The sequence below is a fragment of the Chiloscyllium plagiosum genome, unplaced genomic scaffold (genome assembly GCF_037043375.1).
Source record: "Chiloscyllium plagiosum isolate Xiang-an unplaced genomic scaffold, Cpla_swu_hap1 HiC_scaffold_16, whole genome shotgun sequence".
In the NCBI taxonomy this organism is placed as follows: domain Eukaryota; kingdom Metazoa; phylum Chordata; class Chondrichthyes; order Orectolobiformes; family Hemiscylliidae; genus Chiloscyllium; species Chiloscyllium plagiosum.
In genome coordinates this window covers 10907149-10924806 of record NW_028270154.1, presented here as the reverse complement: position 1 = coordinate 10924806, position 17658 = coordinate 10907149, and the positions used below count along the sequence as shown (strand labels likewise).

Sequence of the window (17658 nt, the reverse complement as noted above, 5' to 3'; positions counted from 1 at the left end):
CAGAGTTGGTCTTTTACCCCGATAGATCTTCAGTACATCACTACCTTAGAGAATCCTCCATAGGTGTCTGGAGTAAGGAGTTCCAAAGATTCGCCACCCTCTCAGGGAAAAACAAAATCCTCATCACAGTCTGAAATTGTTTCCCTTTAAGGTCAGATTGAGTGTCCTCTTCCATGTGCAGGCACATCAAGGAATTGGGAAGGTGAATGTATGTTAGCATTCAAGGGGATTTGAATGCTAACAGGAGTAAAGTAGATTACTGCTGTATAGTATCTTAGTGAGGTCTCACCTCGAGCATCAGCACCTTATCTGAAGAAAAGACATGGACAGTTTAATAGAGGTTCTTCAGATTAATCCTTGGCAGGACATCTTGTGAGAACAGTGGGCCCCTTGAAATGAAGGGAAAGTGAGGTCTGCAGATGCTGGAGATCAGAGATGGAAATGTGTTGCTGGAAAAGCGCAGCAGGTCAGGCAGCATCTAGGGAACAGGAGAATCGACGTTTCGGGCATTAGCCCTTCTTCAGGAAGGGCTAATGCCCGAAACGTCGATTCTCCTGTTCCCTAGATGCTGCCTGACCTGCTGCGCTTTTCCAGCAACACATTTCCACCCTTGAAATGAACGCTAACATACTGTCTGCTTTCTTCATTGTGCAATGTGCTTACTTATTAGCGTTGAATGAATGTGGGCATGTGCTCTGTAGAGATGTGAAGATGGGGAGTTGATCTCATTGAAACTTCAAACATTTTTGCAGGTCATGACTGGGTGAGAGTAGATAGGATCTCCCTCTGGCTGGTGACTCTAGGGGACACTGTCTCTCAATAAGGAATAAGGTCATTTACAACTGAGATGAGGAGCAAACTTCTGGGGCTAATGAATCTTTAATATTTTCCTCCCCAATGGGTCACAGAAGCTCAATCATTGAGAAAACTCAAGATAGAAGTCGATTAATAACAGTAAGGGATATGATGATATTGATGCGATGAATAACCTCCTCCTGTTTTTGAGTTCCTGTGTCTGTCCTGGTTCTAGACCCTCTGACACAGGAGAAATTACCCTTATTTGCCCTGTCACGATGTCAGAGCTACACTGCACCCTGTAGAAGTGGATGAGCTGGTGTTGGAGGAGTATGAAATATAACCACTAGCTGTCGGGCTGAATGGCCTCAGGCTGGTCTGTCCACACAACGTGAGCAACTAACCTTCAAATAAACATTGGTCACTTACAGCAAACATAGAAAAACTGACAGCTCTATATAATTGAACTGAAACTTTTGTTCTCCGAGGTCATAGGTCAATGGAAGTAATGATGTAGAACATTCCCTCAGAACCTTGCACAGCATCTTCAACGTGAATCAGACAGAAATCAATCTCCAAGGCAAATGCTGAGATATCAGATGATCAAACGCTTGGTCACAGACTAATGGGGGGGCGGGGGGATAGGAAAATGGAGAGGGACATTCACAGCAGTCTTGCCAAATGTTGCAGCAGGCTTGAGGGGTCAAATGGCCTGCTGTTGATCTTAACTCTTCTGTTTAAAGAGACAGAAGAGGCGGTGAGGTTTAAAGAGGGAATCCCAAGGTTAAAGATGAATTAGCTGAAGGTGCAGTTGCCAACGGCGGAGTGAATAAAGCTGGGGATGATCGAGAGGTCAAACTGGAGAAACTGGTGAGTCTCGGAGGGTTGGAAGTTGCAGGCAGGGTGGGGCGAGGCGGTAAAGGAACATGATTTCATTTCTCTGTTTCCTTGATGTCAGGTTATTCCGGGCCTTTGAAGGAAATTCCACCTGAGAAGTTCAACATCACAGCCATTCCCAAGTCATACCAATCACCCTGGGCTGAAGCACTGTTGGATCAACCTGATCTCTTGGAATCCATGGTTAACCAGCTTCCAGAGGTTCCAGTTAAAGCTCAATCAGAGACCTACAGGTGCTTCAACAGGTAAACACTACTCAGCACCACAAACCAAGACTTGGTGTCAGTCACACACACCTGTAAACCCTTCCTGAGTCATCTCTTCCCCTTGTATTATCCTTATTCATTCACGGAATATGGGCATCTCTGACTGGCCCAGCATTTATTGCCCATCCCTAATTGCCCAGAGGGCAGTTAGGAGTCAACCATGTTGCTGTGGGTCTGGAGTCACATGTAGGCCAGACTGGGTAAGGCCGGCAGTTTCCTTCCCTAAAGGACATTAGTGACCCAGGTGAGGATTTACAACAATCATTTCATGGTCATTTTTAATTCCAGACTTTATTTATTGAATTCAAATTCCATCACCTGCACCATGTTAGAATTTGAACTCAGCTCTCCAGAAAATTTCTTTACTCTCTGGGTTAATATGCTGGCAATAATGCCACTGGGCCACTGTCTCCTCCTTCATTGCCACCCCTTTGAGGTGTGGATGGCCCTACATAGAACATAGAACAATACAGCACAGAACAGGCCCTTTGGCCCTCGATGTTGCGCCGACCTGTGAACTATTCTCAGCTCGTTCCCCAACACTATCTCAAAATCATCCATGTGCTTATCCAAGGATTGTTTAAATCTCCCTAATGTGCCTAAGTTGACTACGTTAGCAGGGAGGGCATTCCATGCCCTTACCACTCTCTGAGTAAAGAACCTGCCTCTGACATCTGTCTTAAATCTTCCACCCTCAATTTGTAGTTATGCCCCCTCGTACACGCTGACATCATCATCCTAGGAAAAAGACTTTCACTGTCTACCCTACCTAACCCTCTGACCATCTTATATGTCTCTATCAAATCCCCTCTTAGCCTTCTTCTCTCCAATGACAACAGGTTCAAGTCTCTCAGCCTTTCCTCATAAGACCTTCCCTCCAGACCAGGCAACATCCTGGAAAATCTCCTCTGCACCTTTTCCAATGCTTCCACAGCCTTCCCAAAATATGGAGGCCAGAACTGTACACAATATTCCAAGTGTGAACACACCAGCGTTTTGTATAATTGAAGCATGATATTGCAGTTCCGGAACTCAATCCCACGTTCCGTTGGGAATGAATGCTGGGCTAACTCTCCCAGCGTCTGCACTGAGGGAGTGCTGCACTGTTGGAAACACCTTCTTTGAGGTGAATCACAAAACTGAGGCCCATATCTTTTCTCTCAGATGGCATTACATGTTCCTCATGTTTCAGGTCCAGTAATTATCCATCAACCAACATCACTGAAACAAGCGACCTGGTCATTACCTTTCCTGGGAGCATGCCATTACCAACATTTATCATTATGAGTACCAGACATCTCAAAGCACACTGTGACCAATGAAACACTTTCTGAAGATTGGTCACTGTTACAAACTGCAAACGTCAAACTGAAGACTGAGGTAAACAGACATATCATCAGCCAGAGAGCTTCGGAATTCTCTGGTACGGAAAGCAATTGAAGCCAAATTTTGATTGCAGTAATGGCTCCTAAATGATTCAGTTCCTTCTCCGACGGCAGTGCCTCCATGTTCTAGATACCCCAGCCCTTGGAACAAACATTGTTTCAGCCCTTTCCAATCCCTTCAGAATATTGTATGTCTCAATAAACCAAACCCCATTTTTCTAAACTCCAATGAACCTTAGAATCATAGAATCCCTTCGGTGTGGAAGCAGTCCTTTTGGCCCATCGAGTCCACACTGACTCTCTGAAGAACGTCCCACCCAGCTCCACCCCCACCCCCACCCTATCCCTGTAACCTTGCATTTCCCATGGCTAACCCACCTAGCCTGCACATTCCAAACATTAAGGGCAATTTTGCACGGCCATATTTGCTTGGCTTCTCATCGCTGGCTTATTGCCTCATCACAGGGATCGATCTAGTCCACATGTACTGAGTAAGTCCTTCCTTAGACACAGAGACCACAAAAGCACGTGTGCCAGGCCAGTGTTCATCCATCAGTCACCACCACCACCACCACTGGCCAAGTGTTTGTCACATAAATTCACCCACATCCCTGAGGACAGACAGCTATGATGTACACACCATTAACCAGCATACACTCCTGTTTGACCCCTATGAAGCTTTGGTGCTTCAGGCAGATGGGAAAGGTACAAATGCAAACACTGTACACACGCCTGAGCAATATTTAAAACTGGGGCTTATTTTGGGACAGAGATGATATCACTGTCCTGCAATGCAGTGAATATCTGATCCGAGTCAGACTGTGCCCACCAACATTAACCCATGCAATAAATAGAATGCTGCGTCATTAATAATATATTAGTAGAACTCACTGCCTCCAGGGGAAACAGCAGAGAGCAAGTGCATCCTAAACCAGGCTCTGAGCCCACTGAAATGCTCACAAACTGGCCTGACCCCAGACTGCTGGCAGTTTGAGGGAAGGGCTGAAGGGTGACTTTATAGAGGTTTATAAAATCATGATGGGCATGGATAGGGTGAATAGTCAAGGTCTTTTCCCTGGGGGGTGGGGGAGTCCAGAACTAGAGAGCAACTTTTTCTCACAGAGGGTGGTACATATATAGAATGAGCTGCCAGAGGAAGTGGTGGAGGCTGGTATAATTACAACATTTAAAAGGCATCTAGATGGGTATATGAATAGGAAGGGTTTAGAGGGAGGTGGGCCAAGTGCTGGCAAATGGGCCTTAGTTCAAAGGGCAGAATGGCCTACTCCTGCACCTATTGTCTCTTGTCTATTGTTAGGTTGGGATATCTGGTTGGCATGGATGAGTTGAACTGAAGAGTCTGCTTCTGTGCTGTACATCTCTGTGACTCTTTGACTAAACAATTTGTTCAGAACCTGCTTGAAAGCGATCCCCAGCCAAAATTTTAAAATGTGCATCTTATAGGAAAGATTGGCTCGAAATCCTGAGAGGATAGAAACTATGATATAAACTCCAGTTCCCTCTTCCTTTTCCATCAGGATTGACATTAGACATTTTCCTCATGCATTACATTGCACCTCAAACGGCCAGTGATTAGGATAAACAAGTTGCACTGATATCACATCTGTAACATCACAGATTATCACAAATAGTATTTGCCACCTCATTCTCAAGGAGACACTGACACCTGAGTGGCCAAATGTTTGGTGGAAGAGAGGGATTTGAATTAATGCCTTGAGGGGGAACAGTGCAGAGTGGAGATGGTTTTGGGAGGGACTATGGGCTCTCGGTAGCATAGCTATGAATAGTTAAAATTGAGGAGATTCAAAGGGGGGAAACAGAAGATCCCACAGATTGTGGACTGGATGAGATTATGGAGATGTAGACACAGACATTGACCTGTACTGACAAGCAGGGACAAATACATTTAGGATTCATTTCTAAACAGCCTGGGTCACTTCACCCCACAAAGACTCTCTGTTCCACTTTCTCAATTCAGTAGCAGCCCTGGCTCAGTGGACACAAATATAATCACTGAGTCAGCACTGCACAGACACACATTCGCTACACAGAGAGTGCTGCACTGAGGGAGCACTGCACTGTCGGAGGGTCAAAACTGAGTGAGTACTGCACTGTCAGAGAGTCAGTACTGAGTGAGTACTGCATTGTTAGAGGGTCAATACTGAGTGAGTGCTGCACTGCCACAAACTGAGTACTGAGGGACCGCTGCACTGTCAGAGGGTCAGTACTAAGGGAGTGCCGCACTGTCAGAGAGTCAGTGCTGAGGGAGTGCTGAACTGTCGGAAGGTCAGGACTGAGGGAGTGCTGCACCGTCAGAGGATCAGTAATGAGGGAGTGCTGCATTGTCAGTGACAGTACTGAGGGAGTGCCGCACTGTCAGAGGGTCAGTACTGAAGGAGTGCCGCACTGTTAGAACTTCATCCCTTGGGAATGCTTCCTGGTCAGAGTCAGTATGGAGAGAGCAGTGCACTGTCACAGGTAGCATGGTCCCAAGAGTGTGACACTGGCTGAGTGTGGTACTGTCGGAGGAGTACTGAGTGAGCCCTGCACTGGGATCGGAAGGCGAGCAATGAGGAAACACTGCTTTGTTGCAGGATCAGTGCTGAGGGATCGCCGCCCGCTCAGAAAGATATTGTTCCATTCGACATTAAAACCGGGTAGTTATGCACGTAGTCATTATATTGTAAAGGAGTTGGGAAAACTCTGTGTGATATCCTTTCCTGTAATCCAACATGACATCAGAAGACAGAACACCTGCTCATTATCACCCTGCTGTTTTAGGGGGCTTGCTGGGGGCAAATTGACTGTTGTACATCCTCCCAGTTCAAACCCAGCCTCGTTGGTTATTGTCCTGTGGTGACTGATAAAAAGTCTGGTCTGCAGACTCACTGTGCGAAAGGTCTTACGAGGAAAGGCTGAGGGCCTTGAGACTGTTCTCATTAGAGGTTGAGAGGTGACTTAATAGAGACATACAAGATAATCAGAGGGTTAGATAGGGTGGACAGGGAGAGCCTTTTTCCAAGTATGGGGACGGCAAACACGAGGGGAGATAGGTATAATACAGATGTCAGAGGTAGTTTCTTTATTCAGAGAGTAGTAAGGGTATAGAATGCTTTGCCTGCAACGGTAGTAGATTCGCCAAGTTTAAGTGCACTTAAGTCATCAGTGGACAGGCATATGGATGTACATGGAATAGTGTAGGTGGGATGGGCTTCAGATTAGTATGACAGGATGACGCAACATCGAGGGCCGAAGGGCCTGTACTGCGCTGTAATGTCCTATGTTCTATCCTTGCTGTCAGCCTGTGTGTGTGTATTTTATTGTTTTTAATTGAATCTTTTGCAGAGCCCCCACCCCTTTCGGCGTTCCTGGTGGTCACAGGAGGTTGCTGGACCCATCGAGTTTCGAACCCACGGAGATCCTGGAGGAACCGGAGGTGGAGGTGGAGGTGGAGCGTTTTGCAAACAGACCCAGCTTCAACAGGCTGGCTCGGGGCTGGTCTGGGCCTCCCATCCCTGAATCCGCCGATCTGTGAGAAACTCCAGCATCAGCAACACGAAGGTCAACCCCCCCCCCCCAGGAGATCATCAGCTGCCGTTAGGCACCGGTACAGACAGCGAGGGAGGCTGCTGTCTGCCAATTTAAATCAGAATTCAACCCCCTCTTCACAGTCCGGGAAAGAAAGAAAAATCTTTACATTAATACAACCCTGTGATGTTTAAACAGGACCGAAGGGAATGTACCTGACAGTACTGCTTGGTAAAACTGTTAATCATATTAATATACATTAAAGAATCTACAAGAAACTTTTTTTCCTCTTTTTGAAATAAGAACAGATAACATCAAATATTACAGCTCAGCAACAGGCCATTCAGGCACCTGCTTGGTACAAATCTTTCTCAAACATATTTCGCATCCTATCAGGACACCACTATTTTTGCCTGATGAGTTTAATTTTTAACAAACAAAAAGGGCACCTATTTAATGCACACCTAACTCTGCAAACTGCACACCCACATTCAATTCGAAGGCATTTCGTGAGATATTCTGGAAAATATGTCAGGGACAGAAGATGGAATTTCTCCCGAAGAAGTGCCATTTTGTTCCCGCGCTGTCTCCCAGGAACTCGCAGGATCCCCACTTGCCCTCTCTCCTCTCCATCACATTTTTCCTGAGGCTGTTACTTTCCACAGCAGCACATCTAACCCCCCACCTCCCTCTTCTACCAAGCAGCAGCCCCCACCCTGTCTGCCCTGTTTCCCTCCCTCTCCAGAAACAAATGAATGGGCTTGTCTTTTCTCTCCCCTCCCACATTCAACACAGGGTTTAGGAACCATTTACGAACGCCCGTGCTCACCATCATGACCCCATACAGGGCTGTAATTTTAAAGACCCAACACATGAATGCGTCCCATACACTCGCATTCTGCTCCGACTTATGCACAAATCCACTTGCAAAAGGACTGAATAATGGAGGAGAAAGTGAGGTCTGCAGATGCTGGAGATCAGAGCTGAAAATGTGTTGCTGGAAAAGCGCAGCAGGTCAGGCAGCATCCAACGTCGATTCTCTTGTTCCCTGGATGCTGCCTGACCTGCTGCGCTTTTCCAGCGACTGAATAATGGAACCCTGGGATTGCCTGCAGATCATTCTCTACTGTCTCCACTGTGACACCACCACCATCTTTCACATTCCCACCCCCCTCCTCCCCACCTTCCAGCATTCTGAAAGGACTATCCCCTTCACCATAGATGGGGCTCCTCTCCTCACTTCACGCTGCCCTTCAATCTTCAACGTCCAATGCACCCAAAACATTATCAGGACAAAACAGGGGTCTACTTGCATTTCTTTCAATCGAAGACTACTACATTATCTTTACCATCTCACAAGGAATAAAAATGCTCAGCCAGCCATATTCCTGGAGTGAATAAACGGTGGCTCAGCGGTTAGCACTGCTGTCTCACAGCGCCCAGGTTCAATTCCAGCCTCGGGCAATGTCTGTGTGGAGTTTGCACATTCTCTGCGTGAGCTTGCTCTGGGCCCAAGATGTGCAGGTTAAGGTGGATTGGCCAAGATAATTGGCCATAGTTTCCAGGACTATGGGCGGCACGGTGGCACAGTGGTTAGCACTGCTGCCTCACAGCGCCAGAGACCAGGGTTCAATTCCCGCCTCAGGCGACTGACTGTGTGGAGTTTGCACGTTCTCCCCGTGTCTGCGTGGGTTTCCTCCGGGTGCTCCGGTTTCCTCCCACAGTCCAAAGATGTGCAGGTTAGGTGAATTGGCCATGCTAAATTGCCCGTAGTGTTAGGTAAGGGGTAAATGCAGGGGTATGGGTGGGTTGCGCTTCGGCGGGGCGATGTGGACTTGTTGGGCCAAAGGGCCTGTTTCCAAACTGTAAGTAATCATCTAATCTAATCTGACTATTACAGCCTTAGGTGAGTTAGCCATGGGAAATGTAGGGTTACAGGGATGGGGTGGACTGCTCTTCAGAGGATCGGTGTGGACTGGATGGGCAGGTTGGTCTGCTTCCACCCTCTGGGGATTCTTTGATTCCCCTGTTTCCACACCGTAGGGATTCTATTTTAAATAAGAAAAGACCTGGTTCAAGATGATACCATGACTTGATCTGAGGACAATAATGGGGCTCTGGCAAGATCATGGACTAAAAAGGAGGTTCAATATGAACACCAAGAGGAGGAAATTAAAGTTCGGACCCAGTGAGACACTTTTGTTTTGGGTGCCAGGGACAAAAGATTAGAAAATAGCAACTGCCTATTAACATCAAAAAGTACAAATCATTTGCCAAACAAGTGCCCAGACTTACCAGTGATCTCACACTGCAAATGCCGCAGATTTTCAGTATTGTTTAAAGACCATCCTGAATATAGTTTCTTGTCTACTCAAGAACATGTTGCTCAACGTTTATTTTCTTAATGCATATATTAATTATGTAATACTTGGTGCTGGAGCTGTCCTGGGATTTCCTATCGTCTCAGCCCTACTGCTATCTCAGGTCCTGGAGTACCCTGCTGCCAGAATGAGGCCTGGATTGGAATTTTACTCAGTCGCCTGCTCACCTATTTCAATTTTCCAAACAGCTTGGTTAGCTAGGAGTTATCACTCATACAGAGGAGCGATGTAACTACAGTACTCGACAAAAGACACTCCTGAGAGTGAGTTAGAATCATACAGCTGGTACAGACCATTCCTGCCTGTTCTGCTGTATACAAGACCCATCCACCCACTCTATTCCCCACGTCCTTGTACAATTCTCCCATTCAAGTACCGATTCAGTTCTCGACAGAGTTACTCTGGAATCTGCTTTCACCGTTTTATCAGGAAACATGTTCTAGATTGGACCAACTCGCTGCGTCAAACATTTATCACCAACTGTAATAAGACAGTTTCCCATTCACTTTCTCAAAACACCTTCAGGATTCTGAATAATTCAACTGAATCTCCCCTTAGCCTTATGTGCTGGAAGGAGATCGACAGTTTCTGAATGTAGCTGAAAACCCTAATCCCTTAGCATCATTCTATTAAATCTGTGCACCCTTTACAAGCTCTCAAATCTTCATAAACTCCAACATTTCAGCAGTGGCTTGTCAAATACTTTGACAGCTGTAGAATCCCTATCGTGTGGAATGCAGCCATTTGGCCCATTAAGTCCACACCTACCCACGGAGCATTCCATCCCCGTAACCCTGCATTTCCCAATGCTAATTCATCCAGTCTGTACATCCATGACACCATGGACAATTTAACATGGCCAACCTACCAGACCTACACATCCGTGCACCACGGGATGAAACCGGAGCACCTGGAGGAAACCGAAACAGACACAGGAAGAAAGTGCAAACTCAACAGTCACCCAAGGCTGGAGTTAAACCCAGGTCCCTGGCACCGTGAGGCAGTAATGCTAACCATTAAGCCTCTGTGCCCCACGCTAAGGAGTTAGTTTAACCGCCTCATGTTTGGAGTCTATGCCTCTGCTCATAAAGCCTAGTTTTCTATACAATGTTTTGAAAATGCAGCCTTGGGAGTAAAGTTAGATTACATAGGATTCAGGGTGAGCTTGCCAATTGGATACATAATTGGCTTAATTTCAGGAGACAGACAATAACAGTGGAGGCTTACACAGCATTGCCTTTTGATGTGAAGGGCATCGCTTGTCACTGGCCACTCGGGTGTTTCCTTTCTTCCTGGTGGTGGAAATTGAATAAAGATTTGTACACTTTGTGTCTCTCTCTGTGTCTCACACCTGCACACACACAACATGGGTGCTGGGGGAAAAAAAATAAGCACTACTGCAGTTCGGCAGTAGTGTGGGGGTAAAAAACAAGAAAGAAAAAGTGGAGGGTAGCTTTTCAGACTGGAGGCCACTGACCAATGGTATTCCACGTGGATCGGTTCTGGGTCCACGTCTGCTTGTTATTTATAGAGTCAGATGTACAGCACGGAAACAGACCCTTCGGTCCAACCCGTCCAGATATCCCAACCCAATCTAGCCCCACCTGCCAGCACCCGGCCCATATCCCTCTAAACCCTTCCTATTCATATACCCATCCAAAAGCCTTTTAAATGTTTTTAATTGTACCAGCCTCCAACACTTCCTTCAGCAGCTCATTCCATACAGGTACCACCCTCTGTGTGAAAAGTTGCCCCAAGGCTCTCCTTGCTAAGAAGCCATTTCTTAAAACAATGATATCAGACATGCAAGCTGTGCAAACTTACCTTATGACATCTCCCACTTAATTTAGGTTGGTACTTTTTTTATAGGAACTTATCTCGCTAGCAGACGCCTAACTTGGCAGGATTTCTGTATACAAAATAATGATTGGCATAGATAGAGTCAATAGCCAGAGACTTTTCCCCAGGGTAGATTTGACTGGTTTGAGGAGTCATAGTTTGAAGATATTAGGAGGAAGGTAGAAAGGAGACGTCAGAGGTAGGTTCTTTACGCAGAGAGTTGTGAATGCATGGAATGCATTGCCAGCGGTGGTGGTGGAAGCAGAGTCATTGGGGACATTTAAGCAACTGCTGGACATGCACATGGATAGCAGTGAGTTGAGGGGTACGTAGGTTAAGTTACTATATTTTACAGTAGGATTAAACCTCGGCACAACATCGTGGGCCAAAGGGCCTGTTCTGCGCTGGACTTTTCTATGTTCTATGTAAGATTTCTTTTACATCTTTCCCCTCTCACCCTAAACCTATGCCTTCTAGTTCTGGACTCCCCCACCCCAGGGAAAAGACTTTGTCTATTTACCCTATCCATGCTCGTCATGAATTTATAAACCTCTATAAAGGTGACCCCTCAGCCTCTGACGCTCCAGGGAAAGCAGCTCCAGCCTATGAGATTATAGAAGGCATGGTTACAAGTTTGTGGATGACACCAAAATTGGTGGTATTGCAAACAGGTTTGCTAAGATTACAAAAGGACTTTGATCAAATGGGTCAATGGGCTGAAACATGGCAGATGGGGTTCAATCTGGATAAACGCAAGGTATTGCATTTTGGTGAAACAAACAAGGACAGGGCTTGTACAATTAACGGTAGGGCCCTGGGTAATGTTGCAGAACAGGGGGGAGTTGGGGATACAGGTATATAATTCTTTGAAGTTTGCATCACAGAGAGACAGGATGATTAAAAAGACATTTGGCATGCTCACCTTCATTGCTCAGTCCTTTGAGTGGAGGAATTGGGAAGTTATGTCGAGATTGTAAGGTTTCTTCTGGAATCCTGCATCCAGTTCTGGTCGCCCAGTTATAGGAAGGATATTAATATGCTGGAGAGGTTCAGAAGAGATTTACCAGGATGTTTCTGGGTATGGAAGGTTTGAGTTACAAAGAAAGGCTGGGACTTTTTCCACAGGAGCATAGGAGGTGACCTGATAGGAGTTCATAAAATAATGAGAGGTACAGATAGAGTTAATGATAGTTGTCCTTTACACAGAGGATGGCTCGCATGTGGAATGAACTTCCTGAGGAAGTGGTGGATGTGGGAACAGTTACAACATTTAAGAGACGTTTGGATAAGGTCATGGATAGGAAAGGTTTGGAGGGATATGGGCCAGGAGCAGGCAGGTGGGACTAGTTTAGTTTGGGATTATGTTTGACATGGACTGGTTGGGCTTAAGGGGCTGTTTCTGTGCTGTAACCTTCAGACATTGCACCTAAGCACACCTATGAAAGTATATCAGACAGTCCAGAAGTAGGCCATTCAGCCCATTCACAATGAGATCATGGCTGATCAGATAACCTTTGACAGTATTCAATAAACCAGACGCACAAATTACTTCTAAAAAAGATGAGCCTTTATGGATTTGAACGGACTGACAGGGTTCATGGTTCTCTACCTGCAGTTTTATGAGTGACGGATTCCTCACCCTCCACAAACCCCACAGTGAGGGGCCAGGCATACTGTTCCCCCATAGCAGTCTGCAGAGTACTTAAAGGCTAATAAACCTGAACTGCTGCAACAAGCATTCTGGGACATCAAAATCAAACAGGACTCTACATTTACAAAGGAAAGGTGGGGTCAGGTTGTGCTGAGACACCTTGGGAATGAGTATTCCCACTGCACGTTAAGCTTCTTTTACTCCCCTGGGAGACTTTATCCAGGGGAGTCACAGAGACCCGTCTGCCCCTCATCAGGGAAAGCAGGGTTCACTGCAATGGGCCTGGGATGTGCAGAGAGGTTACCCTGTCCCAATCGAGCCCTTCAATCCTGCTGTGAAAATATGAGCAAGTACACCCAGACACAATTCTGGAACCCCACCACTCCTCAAAGTTGGATGGTTAGTTCATCACCACGGCTCACGGCTGGACATTTGGGGATGGGTTTTCGGAGCAGGGCAGGAGTGGGGAACTGCTGCATTTTTATCTCATTTCAGCAGCTGGGAGTGCTGTCAGGTGGTGGTGAGTCAGTGGCTTCAGTACCTCACAGAGTGTCTGCAGGCAGAGTCACTGGGAACCATTCACACAAACAGCTCTTGATGAACAATTAATGCAATGGCTGCCATTCTCCTGCACAATAACCTTTCACCTTGAGCACCTTCCCAACAAACAAAGTAGCACAGACATCTTTTAACCAAGACAATACAGCGTTGAGTTTCAGAATAGCCCTGGATGAATGTGGGGATAGGGCAGAGGATCCAAAATTACCAGGAGGATACAGGGGAAAAAGAACTTCAATTCGTGCCCTCAGTCATGGCTGTGTGCACTCTCACAGCGTCATGTAGTCACAGTCCATGTGGACGCACTCCCTCCAGGAATCAGACAGCTTCCCCCCCATCCCCCACCCCACTGTAAATCCCAAGGGTACAGACCCCACTGGACTACCTCCGCTGCTGTCCTGTGTGTGTCGGTGACAGTGTGGGGATATCGTGTCCCACAGGGTAAACAGTGGAACTGCTGAGAGTGGGATTTGAGGTGGGTATAACACAGGTCACATGCTATATGCCAAGTTTTGTTGGGGGGGGGGGGGGAAAGAGGGGCAGCAAGGGGGCTAGGTGGAGGAAAGAGAAGACAAGACACCCAATTCACAATCCAGCCAGGCATGCTTCAGGCCTCTATCCGCACAGAGCACCCAGTAACCCTTCACCGTGGGAGGGGGAAAGGGAGGAGACAAGAACTGTGCTATTCAACAAGGGTCAGAAGCTAATCCCAACCCTGCCTGATCAATAAAGAGGTAACAGAGAGAACCTACTCATACTGCTCACTGCTATGGTGGGACAGCAATAAAACAAATGCTTAAACCCTTAAAAAAAAACGGTTGGAATGGATCCGGGATGATTTTTCTCAAAAGAAAAGAGATGCTCGAGAATGCAAGTTTCCCAAAACTCCAGCTGGGTTGGTGTCGATGGCTGACAGCGAGGAGCAGTCGAAGCGAAGTCGGTCTGGCATTAGGCGTTACTCGGTTTGTTTGTGTGGGCACCCATTCGCTGAGGGTCCTGCGACGGGTAATGGATAGGGCCTGGAGCCCGCAGGAAGGGTGGTGGGGGGGGGGGCATGCCATGGAACAAGGTGGCTCCAAACCCTAGGGAGAAAACAAAAACACAGGAGTCATTGATACAAGGACAGCGTGAAGGTGGGAGGCACACTGTACAGTCCTGCTGAGGATCAGCACAGATCCCACATTACTACGTCGTATAACAGCACAGTGCAGTCAGTACACAACCGAACAGAACAAAAGTCAACAACCTTCCCTAGTCGAGGAAACCTACACTCTCCAGCCATTCACTCCACATTATAATTGATCCTCAGTCAGTCACTGAAGTTATGAAACTAGACACTAATACATTTCCTGATAATACACCTATTGACAGAACCTGGTATTTTGGGGCCGTTTCCAACCTACTAATCTTTCCAGTCTCTCTTTATAAATGCTCAAGGGACTGAATTAGCAATGCCCTTCACCTATGAATCTAAATGATATTCTTAACATACCATGAACACCCTCTACTTCCCTCCCTACTCCCAGCAAGGTTATCTCTTGGTGTCCCATCTTTTGACTCCCTCATGCCCTATGCTCCACTTGCCTTCCCTCAATGTCTCAACCCTCCCCAAACTTTCTCAATCCCCTCTATCTCCCTCCACCCACCCCACCTCCCCCCCCAAACACCCTAGACCCACTGTCATTACCACAATTACTCAAGGTTAAACTGAATGACCATCTTAAACACATCACCTCTCACAAACTGGGTGTGAGAATCAGCAAATCTAGCAACATATCACTGCCCCACCCTCCCCGCAATCTAACTGCCTCCCTAACCCCACAAGACCCACGCTGCAGTGGATACAATGCTGATTCCCGGTCCCTCACACAGTGAGACAGCTATAGCACGAGAACAGCAGCTGCAAAGCCGGATTACCTGGTGGTGGAGGTGGTGCGAGGCCAGGTGGAGGAGGCAGGGATAGGTTCACCACGGCGGGCGGAGCACTGGGCGGAAGGTTGAAGAAATTGGTGGGAGTCTCCTCTTCAATGGTTGGCGGGGGCGGAGGCAAGGCTTCAAGGGGGGTGGGGGAAGAACAGAAAACAGACAAATAAGGCAGTGGTTCGGCTGAGCATAAAGATCACAGCTTCCAGCCGTGAAGCTACTGAAACAGCCCTTCACCCCTTCCCCTCATCATCAGACATACTAGAGAAACTAAAAACACAAAGCAGAAAGACAGAATCTGACAGCTCAGGCAGAGGTCAACGGGGCCATTGTGACCCTGTCAGCTTTTTCAAAGAGCTGTTCAATTTATTCTCCACACTCAAAAGCTTTTGGATCCTTGTTCCTCAATAATCCCGCAAACTGGTCCTCTTCAGGAGCATAATTAATTGTTCAGACCACAGGCCAGAGCAGTAGCTGAGGGAACTGATTTCAGATAACCAGGCAGGGGTCCAAAGCTCTGAGTCAACGCCGCATGCAATAGTGCCACCAAGGAGTTAAACACCAATTCTTACACTTCAGAGCCCACAGCAAGGACATGGCGACATTGTGGCCCAGAATGTGTCACAGGGCAGCAATGCCTATGAACAGGCACTAACACCAAAATCAGCCACCCATGACAGTATCTGATAACCACTTTGCACGCGGCACTTGTGGAAGAACCTGCCTCCCACAGACTGATCGCTTCAGTCATCATAAACAGTACATGATGAGAAGCTGCTCGCTTGCCCCAATGGATTTGATTTGCTACACGCAGATGAGACCATTTTGATGGTGACCACCGATTCCGAAGGTTTCTATGATACATGACTCCAAGACCCTTGCAGTACAATCCCTGATTAATGTGAATGAAAGCTGAAAAATGTGTTGCTGGAAAAGCGCAGCAGGTCAGGCAGCATCCAAGGAGCAGGAGAATCGGGCATAAGCCCTTCTTCAGGAAGATTCCTGATGAAGGGCTTATGCCCGAAACGTCGATTCTCCTGCTCCTTGGATGCTGCCTGACCTGCTGAGCTTTTCCAGCAACACATTTTTCAGCTCTGATCTCCAGCATCTGCAGTCCTCACTTTCTCCTAATGTGAATGAAAAACAATTTTCCTCATTGTCCCCATTTATTTTGCCACACTATTTGTGGTGGTGACTACAGGTTACCGATCCTCCCCTCTGTGCAAATAGACAAGCCAAATTGGCACAGCATAGTCGCCCAGTAGTCAGCACTGTTGCCTCTCAGTGCCAGGGACCCGGGTTCAATTCCATCCTCCCTAATAACTTCAAATTACCGGGGGCCTCCTGCCTCCCTAAATCCACCCTGAAGCTTCACTGAATAACCCTGAATAATCTGCCAACAAGCTTTTCTCTGGATAGACTGTTGGTTCTGTTTGAGGCCTGTACAGTGGTATTCAGAAAGAGTACATTTTTAGAAAATTATATCTCCCAATTTGCAGAATTGGATTGCCCTGGTTTCTGATCTGGCTGGGTTGGAAGGCATCTTTGTTGGGGACAAAGAACACTTTTAAGGTCAGTACAATTACTTTGAATATATTAAAAATTACTTTTAATTTTAGCTGACACCAGAGACCAGCTGTGGTCAGAATAAAGCACACTTAGGATGCAATTCTGTGGGGAATTAGCACATTTTAACCCAGTACTCCACTCCATATGAACACCAGCTTGCAAAGTAGTTTTGTATAATAAAGGGAGAGCAGAAATAACAAGTGTGTCACTATCAATGAGATAAGAGGAGAAATCTGTCACTGACTTACCACCGGGCAGCCCTGGAACAGGCTCCAACTTCATTCCTGACTCGGAAACACAGGAGTCCTTCTCTTTCTCTTTCCCTCTGGCAGCTTGTGATCTATAGTTCAACGAGAACTGGAATCAATACAGGCACAAACATTCCCCTGCCGCAGAGAGAAGGAACAAGCACACGAGTGCAAGAACACGCCTTGTGGCACAGTTGGTGAAACACCGAGTCTGCAAGAACACACTGACACTCCCGCAAGCAGCTCAGCGACATGTACCAGACTTCTTGTGCATATGTGAAAGAGGCAGCTCCGAACCCAAGGCCTTTTCTGTTCACAGAATCACTACTCGAGAGCGCTAACTGAGGAACGACAGTTCCATCACAAAGGATGCAATTCTTAAAAAGAAAGTTCACAGGATGTGGGCATCCCTGGGTAGTCCAGCATCAGGCTGACAGCTGCCACAAACTGCTGGGAGAGCAGGCCAGGACCTACCGCACGGTGCTGGGAGAGCAGGCCATGCCATACCGCACGGTGTTGGGAGAGCAGGCCAGGCCCTACCGCACGGTGCTGAGAGAGCAGGCCAAGCCCTACCGCACGGTGCTGGGAGAGCAGGCC

The 17658-nt window shown here is 47.1% G+C and overlaps 2 protein-coding genes across 3 annotated transcripts in view; one reads left to right on the top strand and one right to left on the bottom strand.

The window, feature by feature from the left end:
* LOC122556446 (myozenin-2) overlaps window positions 1-7170 on the top strand; it is a 39982-nt gene extending 32812 nt beyond the window's left edge. Inside the window, exons 5-6 of the mRNA XM_043703097.2 lie at window positions 1754-1937; window positions 6710-7170. Of these exons, the coding sequence (XP_043559032.1) occupies window positions 1754-1937; window positions 6710-6899 (374 nt within the window). The 3' untranslated portion in view covers window positions 6900-7170. The remainder of the gene's footprint in view (window positions 1-1753; window positions 1938-6709) is intronic.
* Window positions 7171-12657: 5487 nt separating this feature from the next.
* Window positions 12658-17658, bottom strand: part of rbm22 (RNA binding motif protein 22) — a 29028-nt gene continuing 24027 nt past the window's right edge. For both annotated transcript variants that reach the window (XM_043703096.2, XM_087995115.1), the window contains 3 exons: window positions 17062-17153; window positions 15239-15373; window positions 12658-14403 (listed from right to left, as the gene is read on the bottom strand). In XM_043703096.2, the coding sequence (XP_043559031.1) occupies window positions 14270-14403; window positions 15239-15373; window positions 17062-17153 (361 nt within the window). In that variant the 3' untranslated portion in view covers window positions 12658-14269. The remainder of the gene's footprint in view (window positions 14404-15238; window positions 15374-17061; window positions 17154-17658) is intronic.